Genomic DNA, 17820 nt, shown 5'->3' on the forward strand with positions numbered 1-17820 from the left:
CAGGCACAGCTCAGGTCCTGTGCTTGGAGATACGGCTGACAAGTTTCTCTTTCCAGTTCCAGTGAGAGGGAACCAACCACTCTGGCCCAGTTATTGGGGCCGTGGGGGGGGGGGGGCATTTGTTGTGGACTGGTTCTGTGGCTGTGGGCCAGGGTGTGAGTATCTCTATCGTACGTGTTGTTTCCTGAGGCCAGCGCCCATGGGAGTAAAATTTATTACAACCTGCTGTTGGCCCTTGTGAAAAGTATGACTGTAGGAGACTCTGGGGCATTGAAAGACAGACTGGGATTTCTTCTAGAACCGAGAAGCATGTCAGCTCATTGACAGCTTACACACGGAGCATTTAAACAGCACTTAATGATAATGGCCTGCTTTTAGTTGGCCTCATCTTGTGCTTTTTTTGTGTGGTTGCAGGTCCTCCAGGCATGGATCTCTGGAAGCTGCTGTTGACCTTGGCAGTGGCGGGCTCAAGTGATGCTTTTCCTGGGAGTGAAGGTGAGTTCTGCTCTCCAGTCCCACCCACAGTGTTTTGAAATAACCCTGAGCTTTCTCTGTGGAATCTGTTTTGTTGGTTGATTTAATTAAAATATGTAAGTTTCAAGTAGCAGCAAGGAGGAAACTGATCTTTCAAATCATAAACTGGGAGGACTTTTATGATGATGTTTTACAGGGAACACCGTGGCCAGCTTTGCATCTGGTGTTTTCACATCAAAAATAAATGCTGTGCATCACGCTGGGGGCGTCGATGTGAAGGCAAGCCGGGCTTCTTGGTCCTCAGGCTCCGGGAAATACATGGAAATTACCCTGAAGGGTTATTAACCTACTGGTCACTAGCTCGTCTGTGACGGAGGTTATCACAGCCTATCTGCAGAGCTCAGAATGAAGGGTTCTTAATCATATTCTCCGACAGTGGGAACTGCAGGTTTCAAATAAATTTCACATCTTCTTTTCTGGGTGATTACCCTTTGGCAAAGTTTGAAGGCAGAGACTCTTGAAATAGTGAGTAATGTATTCAGAAGTCCTGAGCTTCCTTGCCATCTCTGTAGTTCTTGTCTCTCCCCTCTTCCTACTGGGAAAGTCTCCATCCGGTCAAACTCGGGTCTGAGAGCAGAAATAACTGGAACAAGCCCTGGCTGGTGTAGCTCAGTGGATTGAGTGCGGGCCTGCAAACCAGACGATCGCGGTTCGATTTCCAGTCAGGGCACATACCTGGGTTGCAGGCCAGTTCCCGGCAGGGGCCAGTTCCCAGCAGGGGATGCATGAGAAGCAACCATACATTAATATTTCTCCTCCTCTCTCCTTCCCTTCCCCTCAAAAGATAAATAAATAAATATTTAAAAAAAAGAAATAACTGGAACAAGAAAGGGTCATGAGAGGAAGTGGGAAGAAGTGGGAGGAAGTGGGTTTTCCTGTCCAGGGAGAAAGCTGTGCTCACAGAGGGGTGGGGGTCTTTGTAATAGATTGTCTTGAGTGCTTGGCATTTTTCCTGGCTTCCACAGAGGAGAGAAGTGGTCTTCTTCTCCTAGGCTGGGTCTCCACATTCCACTGTTGCTTTAAGAACAGCTGACCCCCCTCCTCGGCTAGTGCTGGGAAACACAGCCTCAGGGCAGAGGTGGTGCTTCAGGTGCACTCCCTGAACTTGGAGCCCAGAATAAGTTCTTAGTAGCAAGCCACTAAGGGCAACTAGGGTAACCAGGAAAACAAGAGAGGTAAAATATGTTATTTTGTAGGTGACCGGTTTGTTCGATGGGGCGGACGCCGGCCAGCAGAGTCCGCCTCATTATTTTATCTCTTAAAGCAGTTTGAAAATATTTATAGGAGAGAAGTCATCATTGTTTGAAATGTTTTGGGGTCTCTCTGATGTTATAATGTCAACATTGTGCAAGTCAGACACGGAGAGAATCTCAGGCTCTGCTTCAGCAGCTTTCCCCAAGGCTGGTTTTAGACCCTGGTTCTGAGCCAGAGGATGACAGCTGAGGTCTTCTGCTATTCCAGGTCCGCGGTGGCTTCCTCTCGCCTTGCTTCGTTAAGGTGACTTTCACGCCACTGGGCCAGGCTGGAGAATTTTAAAAATCTGTGAAACAACAAGTATGGCAAAGGAAATCTCTCAAGACGTATCTTTACAAAAATGTATCCCCCGCCGAAAGACTGGAGCTCACGTTACAATTTAGACCTAGAACGTCCACAACCAGCAGGCGCCTGTGTCAGCTGCTTCGACATTTTAGCTTTGACGTAAACCTTCAGCTTTAGAAGGAAAGTGGAGAGAACATCATTAGCTCTGCCTTCGTGGTTGCCTTTTGTTTTGCCTACTGATAGTTGTTGTTTGCTTTGTTTCTTTGTTCGGGAGGAACAGAGCCTACGAGTATGCAATGGTTTATGGTAAACACAAACCAGGCAGCTTAGAGTACTTGCACCTGGTAGGTAGTTTAGCAGAGGAACACAGTTCTTCCTCCTCCTTTTTTTTTTTCCTCCTCTCAGTGGGCTGACCAGAATTCCTCTGGAATATGTGGCTACTCCAGAATTTCACCTTGATGTCAGATGGGTACAAGATTTAGTGAGATGATTTCTTAGTAAGTTATGTAATGTCTAATCACTGCAGTGTACATCTGAAACAAATATAATATTGTATGTCAACTGTAATTTTAAAATAAAAATACTTTTAAAAATTTTTAGAAAAAAAAGAATTTCACCTTGAAGTGGCCTGGGATTGTTACAGAGGGTACCTGACGTTTCTGTGATAAGGTGTAGATAGATGAGCATGTTCCAACATGAGCACACTGTTCTGGCCATTTCTCTGATGGGCTTAGCCAAAGTGATCACCTGGCACCACGGGAATTAAATGTCACATAACATTCGTGGGCCGTGCCAGGCTTGGATTACAGCCACATCGTTTTACTTTTATTTTCTCTCCCATTGTATAAGGCAGACTAAAAATACAGGTGAGGGTTTTTAAAAAAAAAAAAAAAAAGAAAGAAAACACTACCGTATTTCCCCAACCACTCATTCGAATTCCTTACGGTCAGTAAAAGACATGGCCCTGCTGAGTAAGGCATTTGGGAAGTGTCACCTGCAGAAAATTCACCCAGGAGCTGGGAGAAGGTAACAGAGCGCAGTGCCCAGGGAAGGTTGGCACTTGAAATGTTTAGCAGGGATTTTCTTGTCTGGGCAGATGAGCAATTAGAAATACACTGGCCCCGAGAGGCGTTTTTATGAAGCCTAATTGCCCTGTGGGAAATTTAATGAGAACTAAACGTTGAACAGCGCCACCATTGTGTTAGCTGAAGTGTTGCAACAGACTCTCTCTGGCAGCCTTTCATCCTGAATAATCTTGAATGTTAGTCTCTCCATCTGCTCCCCAAGGCAGGTCTCGGGGAGAATTGCTTATTCCACAGTCAGGAGTGACCAGCAGGACCTCACGTCCAGAGGGCTTCCTGGGGCTGGACTGTCCCCTGGCTGTATCCAAGCCACTGCTTCTAGGAGATGCATTTAATGAGAGCTCTGTTTAAAGATCTGATGGCCATAAAGAGCCTTCCAAGGAGCGCCTCTTACAGATGAGTGCCTGTCTCTTCGTTTCAGTCAGCCCACCACCGAGCATGCTCTTGGACCTCAGCAACCTGAGGCGGGAGCAGGCCTGCCCCGCAAAAGTTCAGTCTGGCTGGGGGTGATAAACTTCTAGAAATTAGTGAGAGACTGTATGTCTTTCAGGTCTAGATTGTGTGACAGATACTAATGGTCAAGATACTCTGAAAAGGAATAAATCAGGGTAGACTGGACTAGCTAATTCAACAAATACAAGATGCAGATACCTATTTTCAGAGCTTTCTCCTTTCAAAGATTGAGCTTAGGACTATGAAGAATGTGGTGGCTCTCCCCTAAGGGAGCTTACCAGGAGTCGAGGGGTCAGGATAGACACAAAGGATTACGGTAGGAGGCAGGGTCTGTTAACTATGGAAATAGCAGCTGGAACTGCACTCTGCACAGTGAAGAGAGGAGGGTCACTTCCGGCCGTAGTGCATCAGAGAGAACGTCACCGAAGTTAGAATACTGGGTTAGGACTCTAAAGTCTGTGGAGAGCAGGGGGCGAGTCTGGGAATAGCGGCTGTGATGAAGAAACAACGTGAACGAGTGCCCAGGTACCGACGGGAGGCGTGCGTGGAGAACAGTGAATGCGGGTACTGGGTTTCTGCTGGGGATGGGGCGCCGCGCTAGCGGGTGCAGGGTTCCGTCCCACACTCTTGGTGTCCAACAGACTTTCTCTGAGCACCTGCTTTGTGGACGGCATCGGATGCGTTTGGCCCGAGTGCGTGGTGCGTGAGCACTGTATCCATGGCTGTTCCCTTTGGGAGTAAGCTTAGGTCAGTAGATTTGAGTCATAGAAGGACTGCCAATGGCTAATGCTTCAAGGAGAAGGCGAGGCTTCCTGAGCCTTGAAGCACCGCTGGCATTGGGAGAAGAAGAGATGAGAGAGGAGGAGTGTGCCATTGCCTGCAAACCTCGGTTCTTCTCAAAGTTGTAGGCCAGGCAAAAGTGCTGTGTTCATCCGTGTGTATCAGCTCATGACGGGACACTATGTGTGTATAATATTTACATACAGTATATATAATATCTATGTATGATATACTATATGTATATGTGTGTGCTTATACATACATTGTATAAATATTACATTAACTATATTATATATATATATATATATTGGATGTGGCTTCCAGGCAAAGCACAGAATTAGTGTCTTCCCACTCTAAAGGTTAAAAAGTTCTGTATTCCTCTGTACCTCTTAAGACAGCAACTTATACTAGGAGTGAGAGGCCGTGTCTTGAAGGAACCAGGATCCCCAAAGTAGTGTTCTCTGTGTCTCAGAACATTTTCCGTAAATCTGTGCAAACCGGCACAGCACTTATGCAAAAGGAAAAACGCCGCTGTTCCCACTGCTAACAGATCGGAAATAGTGGTTCGGTAGAAGGAACATTTAGTTTTCTAAATACACCCCACGCCATCACAGTCAAAGCCCCGTGGAGCCCTGAGAGGCTGCCAAAGCATAAAGGATGTATTTCAAGCGAGTATGGGTTGTGGTGGGTAAGCAGGGAGGAGTGTGCTGGCTAACGGTTTTCAAGGAGGGAAAACAGTCCGAGGCCTTCCGTCCACACTGGCAGGAACGACAAAAGCCACAGAGCTTTAGGTGCTGCTGCCTTTCCGGTCACCATGAGGCTAGAAGAAATCTTGGTCTCTTCTAGTGCCATGGCCCGAGTCCACATACATCAGCAGTCCTGCGTCACCTGGTCCTGCTGCTGTCACACACAGCTTTGACATTGGAGTTCAGCAGGCCACAGCAGGCCAGGTCATGGAGCCTCTGGTCTTGTCTACCCAGATGGTGCCAGTGGAAGACAGGAGTGTGGGCCTTCGGAGGGATTGTCACAGACGTCTTTCAGCAAAGTTTGTCCTAGCACTGTTACGGAGTCAAGGCGGAATTTGAAATTCATGTTTTGCCTTGAAGAAGCTCATGGACTGTGGAAGAGAAGATGGACAAGTAAATGTGATTTGCTTCTGGTCCCCTTAGGTTATGGGAGAGTTTTAAGCAGGGTACTAACACTGTTTGATTTTCATTTTGGAACTCATACTGGTAACAGGATAAAAGTGAAATTGAGGGAGATGAGTGCGGGGGAAGATGATCGTAATAGGTCAGGGGAGAGATGATGTAAGTGTGAGCGTGGTGGTGAAAACCAGATGGATCGCAGACGACGCTGAGATGGGGTCACCGGGACTTGGAGGCCGAGCACGTGCGGAGTCCTGACTTCAGGAGCCATCGGAGCCTAGTTACTCCGGCAGCTGCTCCGTGCCCCCACATTTTTCGGGAGTGTTTTCACCATCTAATATGGCAAAGTCCTGGAACACAGCTCAGCTTGTGAGCAGAGAGGTGGCCCCTGCACGTAACAGCTCTGTGGGGCAGGGGACGTGCCAAGACTGAAGACAGCAGAGAACCTAAGCCACCCTTACTTTATACCACGACCCAGCACGCCTGCCTGTGCCTAGCCCGGGCCCCACCGCCATCCGCTCACGTCTGCAGCGTGGCGGTGGTACGGCTCTGACTGCTGTGCCCTGAGGGGCCAAGGCCTACTAGACACAGGCCTGTGTAGTCTCCTCCGCATGTGGTCGCTGGACATTTATGAAGTGTGTCCCTGAGACATTGCCATATGCCCCCAGATAGTTTCATCATTGCTGGAGTATGTGTTTACCTCATCGAGTGCAGTAAACTCTGTGCAGGGTGAGCCGAGAGAGCCAAAGCGCTGCACCAGGAGCGTCTGGGAGGCCGGCTGGGCCTGCACAGTAGCCTGGTGACTCACCCCACGCAGCAGCTGGCAGTGTGAGCAGGCGGGTCTGCGCCTCGCGTGCTGGCAGTACAAGGACTGGGGCCCCTCGAGAATAGCTTGGACTCTGGGTGTTCAATGCACACACGCCCGTGATCGGCTGCGTTCGAATCTTCCGCCTTAGAGCCCCGCCATGACGGGACAAGAGCCAGTCCTGGGCTGCAAGTCGCTGTGCCTCTTTGGTTCGGTAGCCTAAACTGGGGCTTCATTCACGGGGTGGGTGGGAACGAGTTTGATGTTAGGTGGGTGATGCTGGCCATAGCTCTTGTTCACAGGCTCACCTGGTTTCTTGCATCTGACTTAACACTAACCCAGGTCCAACTGTGCAGAAGTCCATGCCAGCATGGACCATGCCAGCCAGCTGCCACCTGAGATTATCTTCCACAGCCAGGGTCCCAGGGCCCCTCCACCACCCAGCACATTTCCCTGGGCGAACCCTCTCGGGAAGACCCTGTGGCTAATGATTGTCTCCTCACTGCGAAGTTAAATCAAAGGGTTATTTTTATTTTCCCAGAGGTGGCTTTTTCATTTAAGCTTCAACCTTAATCTCTATGTGATAAAGAACATTAGTCATTTCAGAACCATCAACAGAAGCGCATTCTGACACCCAACCCCTGCTCCCGGTAACTGCCTGCTCTTCCCTGGTACTGTCCACCTAACTTGTCCGCAGGCACGTCCTCACGGTCACCACCCCAAGGACCACCCTCATCTTTCACATGGCAATCTGGCTTGTTCAGCGACCCTTAAGGAAAGCTCTCCACAGTGTCCAACTCGCACCGGGGGCAAAGCTTCCCCCGCCGTCAGTACATGGAAGCATCACGCTGGCTGGTGGGTCACATAAACATGCTTTGAAACCCAGTGCAGCTGATGGTCCCACACAGGAGTCTGTGGAGCCCTGGCTGGTGCTCACGGGGCCCAGAGCACTTCTTCCGCCTCAGCGGCAAATCAGAGTTTTGTATTTCCCAACTCTGTTCAAAAGGAACCCATGGTGTTTCATCGGATACATCCCTGAGGAAGCTCTGTGTCTGTTTCTATAACAACTGGCCTTAAGCCATAACCTTAACTAATTAGGGTGTCTATATCGGCTCTCCAGGGTAGGCTGCCCGTGTTCAGAGCGAGATGGACCACATCCCTACCCTGGAAAAAATGTCTCAGGGTGTTGTTATGGAAGCTCCCGCCAAGAGTCTGGATGTAGGGGAGAGACAGGGGGAGGGGGACAAGAGGAAGGGAGGTGACATTTCTTGTGTGTTCCTCTTCTAAATGAAATGGTCATGACATCTGTGTTTCAAGTTGTGTGACAACATCTGGATTGAGCTTGAAATACATACAGTTTCATTTTGTTCAAGTAATTGATGAAATGACCCTGCAAAGCCTGTGTCATAAATTGTTATGGACTTAAAAGTCCCTGGACCTTCCAGTCCTTGAGGATGTTTTCTGCATCCTTCTTCCCTGTCCTGTAGCATTCTGACACACAGAGTAGATCTCTGTTGATTTGCTGAGTGGATGCATGAATCAGCATCTGACTCCTGACCTGGGACTTCCCCAATCATACCCCACCATTGTCACTGACCCTGCCTATCACTAGTCCTAATCAGAGCCGGCTCAGACTAGGATCCCCTTCCATCAGGAGGGACCTAGAAATAGCTGTACACTGTAGAACCCAGGACCAATGGCCTCCAAGGAGCCTCAAGCAACCCTATGCTCACCCTAAGCCTTGATTTCGGGGCTTTCCCTGTTGAAGGAACAATTCTATTTTTTTACTACGTATTTCAGACTCCACCAGGGTCAGAGCTCTGCCCTAGTGACCAATGCCTAGGAGCCGGAGGCCCGTCCTTTTTCCAAGTGACTGGATTCTGTACCCTGTGCACCAACCATGGGCCATCACCCTGCACTGAACAAGTCACCCAGCATTGGCCCCCTGACAACACCTTTATCTGCACTCCACCTACCTGATTAAATCTCCTCAAATATTGACAGACAGAGCGAGGTATAATGAGCCCTGCTGATTTCAAATCCAAGTTTTCTCTGCCCCTTTGGACATTGAACTTGAGCTTATGAAAGATGCTGATTAGGAATCATATGAGTAGTTGGATCAATTTTCCCAGCCCCATTCCTTGCATATCAGGTCTTACCAATTTTCCAACGAGAGCCCATCTTGAAGTACGAAACTCTTAAAATTAGAATCCCAAGTTATATTGATAGAATCCTAATTCCCTAATATCTGAATATGAGAAACCTGGCATTCTGTGTGCCCTCTCACCTTTTAGTAAAACATTGCAAATCTGTGTAAGGAGAACTGGTAATGAGTAGACTATTTGGCTTCCAGATAGCCATGTGCTATGTGTACATATTAATAGATTCACATTAGTGGAGATTGAATTGGTGATGTTTAGCCTTGACATCCCCCAAAATGGGAGGTCTTTTTTTTTTTTAAGGAAAGGACATTTTGTGGCTGCCTACCCCTTAGGACCTATCCTCCTTTACCCAGCATTGACCCACCTGCTTCCTTGGTTGGAGCAGGAGGCACCATGCTTTTCTGAGCGACAGCCACTGAAAGGGTGTGAGGTGATGACCGTAGGGCAACAGAGAGTTGAGGGAAGTCATCCTACCCCTGCGTCAGGGCACCGTTTGGCCAGAGCAGTTCTCCAGGAGTAGAATTCAGAGAAGTGCCAACGTGCCTGCTCGGACACCAGCGGCGAGGTGTACAAGCTGGTGTGCCACTGTGCCTGACTTCCCTTGTGAGTGTGCCAGGACCAGACTCTCTAAGGGTTCACTCTGAACCTCATGAGCATGCTTGGCTAGCTCTCTGTTCCCCTCGCAGTTATCTCTAAGCCTGTCTTCCTGGAAAGCTCCTATCAAGGAAGAGAAGGCTCTAGATGCACGCCGTACCTCTTCTGGCCATAGCCGCACATCAGGGTCACATGTATAGAGCCATTGTGGGTGTGAAAGGCGCACAGCATCGCTGCTCCCCACGACCCAGCTGTCGTGTTTTCACTAGACAGGTGCTGAGTATCTGTATTCCTGGGTCGAGGAAACTCACTTTAAGGAGAAAAGATAAGAATATTAAATACAAAAATAAGAGGATATTAAACACTTTCCTTAACAGAAGTTTTATCTAACATCAAACTATACCCTGTTGAATTTAGGGGTGGGGTGAGTTCTCTGACACGTTGGTTGGGAGTGGGTCAACTAATGCCTTACAGCAGATGGCAGAAAGGAAGATGAAATGAGGAGACTGTGGCCACCACTGAGCCCACGCTCGGCCTTTGGTGACTTCCGTGTAGATTGCTGATTGATTTCTGCAGTTAGTGGCCATGAGATCAGTTGGCTCAGCATTTGAAGTGGTTGTGCATGGTGTCCCCTGCTGCTGCTGTGACCCTGCCATGCCTGTCACTTCTTTGGAGCAGCAGCAGCTTGGACTGTCAGGGGCACAGCACGTCCACAGAAGCGCCCCCTGGGAGGGGAGAGGAGGCTGACCAGCTGGATTTGGCTGGTCCTCAGAGGACCCCCCGGGATGTGCAGGGAGGAGGACCCGTGGTAGTCACATTGGATCGTCTCCTTCTCCTCTGCCACGGGCGGAAAAAGCAGCTGAGATTAGGGATTTCAGAGCATCAGCTTTGCGAGAATTGTGTTTGAGTCCCGGCTCTGCCATTTATTTTTTCCAGCTGGGTTCCGCAGAAGCCAGATGCTGAGACGGGATTCAAATGAAAGTAAATCATTAGAAACGGTTCCAGAGAAAAACTGGTAGAGGAGTAGGGAAATGAGACAGGTCAAGAAACCCAGTAAGGATGTGAAACCAAGTCATGTCCCCCTGTGGGCGGGGCACAGTGGGGTAAACGTCTGCCTCACAGTCCTCGGAGCAGTGGCTCACGTTGTCCAGGTCAGGGCTGACCCCGGGAGGATATACCGTATTTTGCCATGTATAATGTGTATCCACGTTTTGTGCTCATTGTACCTGGACACAATGATTACATACCATGGGTTTAATAATGGGTGTAATAATCCCATGTATAATTTCCCCTCAGAAAAATTTTCCCCTCAAAAATTTGGGCAAAAAAGTGTTCATTATATACAACAAAATATGGGTAAATTCCTAGACACTGTCCATCCATTGTCCAAGTGCTGATCGGGTTGGCCATGGGTAGCCAATAGACGCGTGGTTCTGGGGGTCACAGGGAAAGCACACAGGGAGCCCCTGCGTGGGATTGGTTAAGGGTTGACATCAGCAAAGTGTAGACAGCATTGGCTGCACTGGCCTCAGCTGTTTCTTATACCCTCTGGCCTGTTTTCTCGTCTGTTTGATGGGAGGAAAATAACTATTTAAAGCTGTTAGGGAGGTACCACAGGTCATCCCCCTGTGGAGATGCCACAGGGAAGGCACCTGAGTTTTCAGTAACTGTTAACTTCCGCTGGCTCCACGTTGAGTCACGACACACTCCAAGGGCTAAGCAAACATGCAAACTAACCAGACATGGTGAATTCGGTTTATAACAATATATGTCTAAAAGAAGCAGTTCAGTTGCATAAGAAAGTTCCGAAAGCTATAGCTAATGTAAATAATGCATCTAGAAAATGGTCTATAAGAGGATTCTAATGTTTCAGATGTTTTCGGCAGTAGAACCAAGACATGATGGCATGTCTTAGTGAGACCAGAATGCAGCAGGTGGGTCTGCAGTGAGTTGATGGCTGTTGGGAGCAATACCTGGTGAGTCCGTTCAGTGATCGTTCATCGAGCATTTGCCCTGTGACAGACAGGACACCACCTAGTCACCAGGTGCACCGGGGATGGGCAGAGGTAGAAGGAAAGCCAATTTAGAGCAGTCATCATAGAAGCATTTTAGTTGATCCAGTTTTGACTACCCTGTACTTAATCCCTCGGTTAATCCCCACAGCCATGCTACGAGGACAGTTCCATTATTACCTTGTTTTAGGTAGGGACACCAAGAGTAATTATGTAACTAGTTTACATAACTGGTGAAGGCAAAAAAAAGTGCAGGTTCAGCCCAGGCGGTCTGACCCCAGAGTGTGCCCTCCACTGCTTCTGGGTCCTGGGATTTCCTTGGAGTGAACTATAGTGCTCAGCAGTGTGGGCGTTTTAGCTGAAGCGCAGAAGTCGCATTTGTTTTACATGACCGTGTTTTACACGACCTCGCTAAAGAATCGTGGTTATGTTACATGAAAAAGACAGGTGGTGATTCCGTGAACCTCTGTAAATCCTCTAAGATTCAGATTCACTAAGTTTAATGGAACACTTAGACTGTCGATTTTGAACCTCATTATTTTATAGTGTGTGTGGTATATTTATGTATGTGTATATATGATGTATAAAAATGAAGAGTATATGTTACTTATGGGTAGGTATGTATGGGACGTATAAAACGTATGAGATGTGGATGATTTCCTCAAAGCAAATGGATGCCTTTTCCTAAGGCCAAATCAGTAGCCAAGGTTCATGGGGACAGGGGCCACACCTGCACCTTTGAGAAAATGACTTCGTGAACAGAACCTCCTGGGCCTCTGGTACCATCAGCCCATTGTCTACTGGCTTTCCCACATTTTTGTAGGGAGGGCCAGGGACTGTCTTATAGACTTGGCTCCTGCTTTCCTTTTCTGCATCATGCCTGGATTCTTTGTGAATGCAGAAGCTGTCCAAGTAAGGCCATCTCCCCTCTCTGCTGGCACGCCTAGAGAATTGTGCTACACACACACTCACTGGTGTACTGGATACTTTTGCCCGCCTCTAGGTCTATACCACCTTCCCAAAGCTTTTCCCATCCTCGTGGGATTAACAGTCCCGATTTTGGACCTAAGACCCGGGTGAGGCATGATATTGTTCTCATACCATTTTTTTCTGATAGGATTTGTTCGTATACATCAGTGGACGTGAATCCGAGCTTATGGAAACAGAAGGCTTCCCATTCACTGGAATTTCTTTGTTGTGATGCTCTTTTAGGAGAAAGGCAAATTGTCAGAAGAGAAAGTTGTATCCAGGACTTATTCAAAAACAAATTGGATGTCCTCTTTGCCATTGGAAATCCTCTAATGGTGCAATGGGAAAAAAACATTGATCAGCTCACAGCTCTGGGTTATGAATCCAGTTCTGTCAGTAATCAACCCCTGTGGTCATGGGCAAAAGCTCTTAATTTCTCTAAACTCAGTTGCACATCTATTAATAAAACTTTACAGAAAGCTAAGTCTAATCTGTCCCTTTCCACTCCCAGAATATTTTTCTGTTATTTCTTAGATGTGGACATGGTACGCTGCAAGAGACGCCTTCCCAGCAAGCCTTGGTGATCGGTGTTTTTCTCTCGGGCTTTCTTTCTTTTAGTCATTTACTAGAGGGAAGACAAGGCAGGCTTACCCCATCTGTGACAGTGTGAAATCAAGGGTAGGGGACGTGCTCAGTGACAGACACAGGATCCAGAAAACCTTGACAGCCCACAGTCATCACAACTACAGAAGGCCGAAACAACCGAGGCAAAATTTGGTAGGAATCAACATAAAGTCCTATGGGTAGGTTTTTTCAAAATAAGGTTCACAAATGAAGGAAGAAGAAGTCCAGGTTTACAGCAAGTCTTCTAAGAGACTTGACTGTTGCTTAGTTCACTGCAAATATACCGTAATGAAACTGGGACAATGCCATCGCTGAAGTAAACTCGCTCAGGCTGCCTTTGTAGAGGGGGCATCTGGAACAAGGAGAGCACCAGCCCTCGCCCTCCGCACTGGTCTAACCGAGCCAGGATGATCTGGTGAGCCGCAGCCACCCAGGTTTAAGGAGGTGGGCACACAGCGCAATATACAGATCATGTATCACAGACGTGTGCACTTGAACTCTGTATAATGCTATTAACTGATGTCACCCCAATAGATTTAGTAAAAAAAGGTTAAAAGGAATAGAGATTTTAAAAGAGATACTGCTAAGCCAGAACAAAACAGATTTACTGGTAAAGACCCTTGAAATCATGTGAGGAACTGGAGACGTTTGATCTGAGGGAGGGAAAGGAGCAATGGCAATGTGTTGGGTCGTGGAGAGGGCTTTCACCGACTACTCTTAGGCAGCACGTAACCTCGTATGGTACACCAGAAACGTAGACTGGCATCGAACATAGTCACGCATGCCTTTCCGTTCTGTCGGCTTCCGGACCTTGCTCAGAGAGCCACGCAGGAGAATTAGTAAGAGAGCACGCTAAGTACCTGGCAGACTTACTGGTAAGAGTTAGTTTTCAGTAAAGGCTCATCTCCTCTCGGTTTGCCTTCTCTTCACGAGGAGGAAAACAAGGGCGGTTAAGTGGCTGTTCAGGAAAGCACTTTGCGCCCATCACAACGACCCCAAAGGAGAAGGAGCAGCAGGCAGACGGCGGGCGCAGATGTGGGGGTGCGGAGCCCACTAGCTGAGCCCCACTCGATGCGCTGAGTCCCACTCAACGCCCTTCGCCACCCCAATCCCCCCTCACCACCCCCGCCTCAGCTTGCCCAAACATGGCTGCGTAGAATAATGGTTTTGATGTTCCACAGGAGGCTTCTGAGTATGATTTCATGTGAATAAATAACTCACCAATTTTGAAAAAGGCAGAAACTCAGTGGCTACGGTGATCCCTGCGGATCCTCTCTTCCCCCTGTTCTGTGGGCGTGTGCATGATTACAAGGGACAGTCTCCGCAGAATGTCCTTTACAGCTGCAGACCAAGTTGTCAAAGACCCCAATGTGTCACTCCACCACGCCTCCGAAGTGAGGGACTCATTTTGTCAGTTATGAAAAGGCGCTCAGGTGTGGCCAACCGAGACGTCTGGCTACCTCCCACCTTCTCCGTATCCCTGCTGCCCTGACCTCCTGCTTGCTCCAAGGCCAAAGATGGAATTAACTTGCCAGTGTTTTGACTCTGGGGTTCCCATTAAACAGCTGCTGTTTGAATTGCCTCCGTCCTCTCCAGCTCTCCACATCAGAGCTTTCATCGTCAGAAACAGCGGGCCTTGCAAACCTTCTAAACTGTCTCACACAGTGAATTCCTTCTTCTCCTGCCGCACGGAAGCACCCAGGCGCTAGCGACATGGGTGCCTTTGGTAAACGAACAAACGTTCATCCTGGGTCAGCGACCAGTGGTCAGACCATGGACCTGCCATTCCCAGGGGTCTGGGTTCATGTGTTTGCATGTTTTTTTTAGGAAGGCGACTGAATACGAGAAGGAGTTTTATATGGACCCTGAGGAATTGCCTGCATCCTATATGTAATCAGAACGGTGTTGTTGGACAGGAACTCAGAAAAAAGGGCAACAGGAGATTTCAGAGCCTGAGGGCCTGGGTGAGGGCTTCCCAGCCTTGGCACTACTGACATTTTAGTCCAGACACTTGTGTGTGTGGTGGGGGCGGGTCCTGTGCATTGGAAAGTGGTGAGTAGCATCCATGACCTGTTCCCCCTCAGTGGGACCAGTAGCACCCGGCCCCCTCAGTGCTATCAATCAAAAGGTCTCTAGAGGTTGCCAGCTGTTCCCACAGGCAGGGGAACAGGGACGAGCAGGGGAACAGGGACGAGCAGGGGAACAGGGACAGGAAAATGGCCCCCAGTTGAGAACAACTGGTCTGCACTCCAGGATTGCACTTCAGCAAGACAGGGACCAGGGTTGTTGTGGCAAATTAGATAAAGCATGTTTTAGTGCCTTTAAAAGTAAGACCAATATTTATCCAGATAGTCACAGTACACCCCTTATCTTTTCTTTGTTCATTTGTTCATCGAAGACTTTGTTTGAGCCGGGTGCTAGAGACTCATAAATAAATAAACCTTGAGAGGCTTAAAGGTTTGCCAGGTACACTGAAAGGTTAGAAGAAAAGGAGAGAGCCTGTGAGACACCCCGTAATAAGAGTATGTATAGAACATGCACAAAACGTGGTGGGAACCTGAGAAAGGAGGGGCTGCCTTCAAACCAGCCCTAGGAAACCAGCAGGGCTGTGGGGCCAAAGGTCTGCAGCAATGACCCATTGACTAATTGCAACTAATTCCTTTTCGTGCCATGCCATACGTGTATTCCAGCAGTTTTGCCCAAAGTATTAAAGGTGTGTGCCGACAGCAGTATTCAGCACAGATTAAAGCATTATCACTTTTTGAGGGCTAGGAAATCTGAATGAGCAACTTAAGAACCGAAGCTGTCAGTCACAGGCATCTGTCGTTTTCCCCTGTTCTTGTTCATCTCTGCTCCAGTGATTGCAAACAAGCAAACAAAAAACAGTCGATGAAGGTAAAAACTCCAGCCCAGATATCCTTAAGCAGAGCCACTGGGGTCTCACAGATGCGGGGTCAAAGCGGGAGCTCAGTCCTGAAGATGCTCTTCACATGGACCTTGGTCAGTTCCTTTCAGGTCCGTCAGTTCGAAAAGAAACGTTCTTAGCACCGTGGACACCTGCTAGAGACTCCAAATCTTACACTGAATATCTAGATAGAAAAAATTCTGCCCAAGTACTTACCTCTACTGTGAAGGAGATTGGGTGGGTCATCATGGAAGGAACAGAATGGTCCAGCTTTCCTCTAGCACAGGTGTCCAACCTTTTGGTGTCTCTGGGCCACACTGGAAGAGGAAGAGTTGCCTTGGGCCACACATTAAGTACACAGACACTAGTGAAAACTGATGAGCAAAAAGAAAGTTTCAAGTAAATGTAAGGTGTTGTGTTGGGCAGCAGGCAGCCCAACACCCCTGAGGGTGCTCTCCATGGAATGATCATTAGTAAGGAGACCCTGTATGAAAGCTGGGGTGCCCGATGGAGTTGTATGTACATTAAAGGCTGCGGTATGTCTCCCTCTGAACCTTCCCCCGTGACTTTACTGAGTCCCGGGGGTTGAATAGAGCAAAAGCAGTTAGCTTTAGTGTGCACCGCACTAATGGTTCTGGTCACCTGTGTTTTGGAAGAGCCTGTCACTCACACGTGTTTACGAGGAATGCAACCCCTGAAACATCAGCTAACACGTCCCGGTGAATGCACAGTCACATCTGAGTGCCTCCAGCAAACGCTTCCTGTCCCTTCCCTTTGGCAACTTCCAGAACTGGAGGCCGCGGGGGTGACCTGGGAGGAACAGATGAGCGTGGATTGAAGACCTGTGGGAGAGTGTGGGAGCTGCAAAGCTGGCTCCTGAAATTAATGTAATTGGTGTGCAATTACATTTCCTCCATCTAAGACCTGCCTTTTACCACCAGAGGCATTAATCTCCACATGTAAGTTTCCATTAATATGGAACATTCCACATACCAAACAGTCACACATGCCTTCCCTGTGATCGTGCCACGCTGTTTTCCCCGGTATTGCAAGCGAAGCAAACAAACAAGCAGCTGGCAAGACCTTGTGGTGCACGCAGAATCCTTGTGAAAACTTCCCCAACAATTTTTCATCTCAATTGGATTATGTTTGTGAGAAACAAATATACCAATATGGGCATAAGCACGTGCCCATAGCCCTGATTGGGCAGCACATCGTGCAAACCTAGTCTGTGTCATGACTTATACATCAGAAAGTTACCCAGTAAGTGCATGTCTTATCTCCAGGTTGAGCTGGCTGTCTTCAGCCTCCCTCGTTTGGAGAAAATATGTATGCTTTTCATAAAGCTACCAGGAGTCAATTCATTCAACAAAAGGTTTTGAATGCTATTCCAAGTGCTCTGAACGCCTCAGTGAACGAGAAACATAAAAACTCCAGCTGTCAGGAAGCTGTTCTCAGCAGGATGTGTGTGGGGGTTGGGGGACGGTGAGGCAGATAATAGGCTGTACAACAGTGATTAAATGATTTAGTGTCTTAGTAGGTGGGAAGGGCTATGGAAAACTAGTCCATCGTTCCTCATCGGAGCGGACCCAGAAGTTGACTTTGAGTATTTTATATGAACCCTCTGAGTTTGAAATGTTGGAAACGAACTCAAAATAATTTGACACTTCACTTGTCCTTGCGGCCCGTCTGGAGGTGGCAGCACGGACTCTCTGGTGACTGATGTGGAAGCCCAGGCCCGAAGGGTGACTGGCAGGAGTGGAGCCCTGGGTGCTGCAATCTGCTGGGAAATCGGGTGTCAAAGCCTGCGAAGTTGGGCAAGTCTTCAGGCGCATGCCGAGTTGGTATCCCCGTGGCAGAGTGGGCAAGGGCAGAGACACTTTGAGATGCGTGAATTAGGTTGAGACGAGCCTTATGAAATCGCTCTGCTCTCTCATGTGGTAAGTCAGCCACTGAGGTGTGCCCCACGATGGATGTGCCCTCGCTCATCTGTCTCGCTTGCCACTGACCACTGACCAGGTCCTGGTGCTTCCAGGAGCACCAGAGGTATGGCCAGGGGTGGGTCTGCTGGCCTGGCCATCCTGGCTTTCTCCTGGCCCTGTCTCTATTCCTGCTCTGCATGTAGCCTGGACTTGGCCATCATGGATAGAGTCCCACTAAGTCGCTTGATGAAAACAGTGTTTGTAAATCCGGGTTAAGAACAGAATTAAAAGCTC

The 17820-nt window shown here is 48.4% G+C and overlaps 1 protein-coding gene and 1 long non-coding RNA gene across 4 annotated transcripts in view; one reads left to right on the plus strand and one right to left on the minus strand.

The window, feature by feature from the left end:
- Window positions 1-17820, plus strand: part of GHR (growth hormone receptor) — a 218056-nt gene that overhangs the window by 104943 nt on the left and 95293 nt on the right. For all 3 annotated transcript variants that reach the window (XM_037063239.1, XM_037063241.1, XM_037063240.1), the window contains exon 2: window positions 415-495. In XM_037063239.1, the coding sequence (XP_036919134.1) occupies window positions 415-495 (81 nt within the window). The remainder of the gene's footprint in view (window positions 1-414; window positions 496-17820) is intronic.
- Window positions 2469-3083, minus strand: LOC118998817 (uncharacterized). The gene is made up of 2 exons (XR_005068955.1): window positions 2691-3083; window positions 2469-2527 (listed from the first exon to the last, which is right to left on the minus strand). It is a non-coding gene; the product is annotated as an uncharacterized LOC118998817 (long non-coding RNA).

Source organism: Sturnira hondurensis, unplaced genomic scaffold, assembly GCF_014824575.4.
Source record: "Sturnira hondurensis isolate 20B ecotype Veracruz unplaced genomic scaffold, ASM1482457v3 Scaffold0014384, whole genome shotgun sequence".
Lineage (NCBI taxonomy): Eukaryota > Metazoa > Chordata > Mammalia > Chiroptera > Phyllostomidae > Sturnira > Sturnira hondurensis.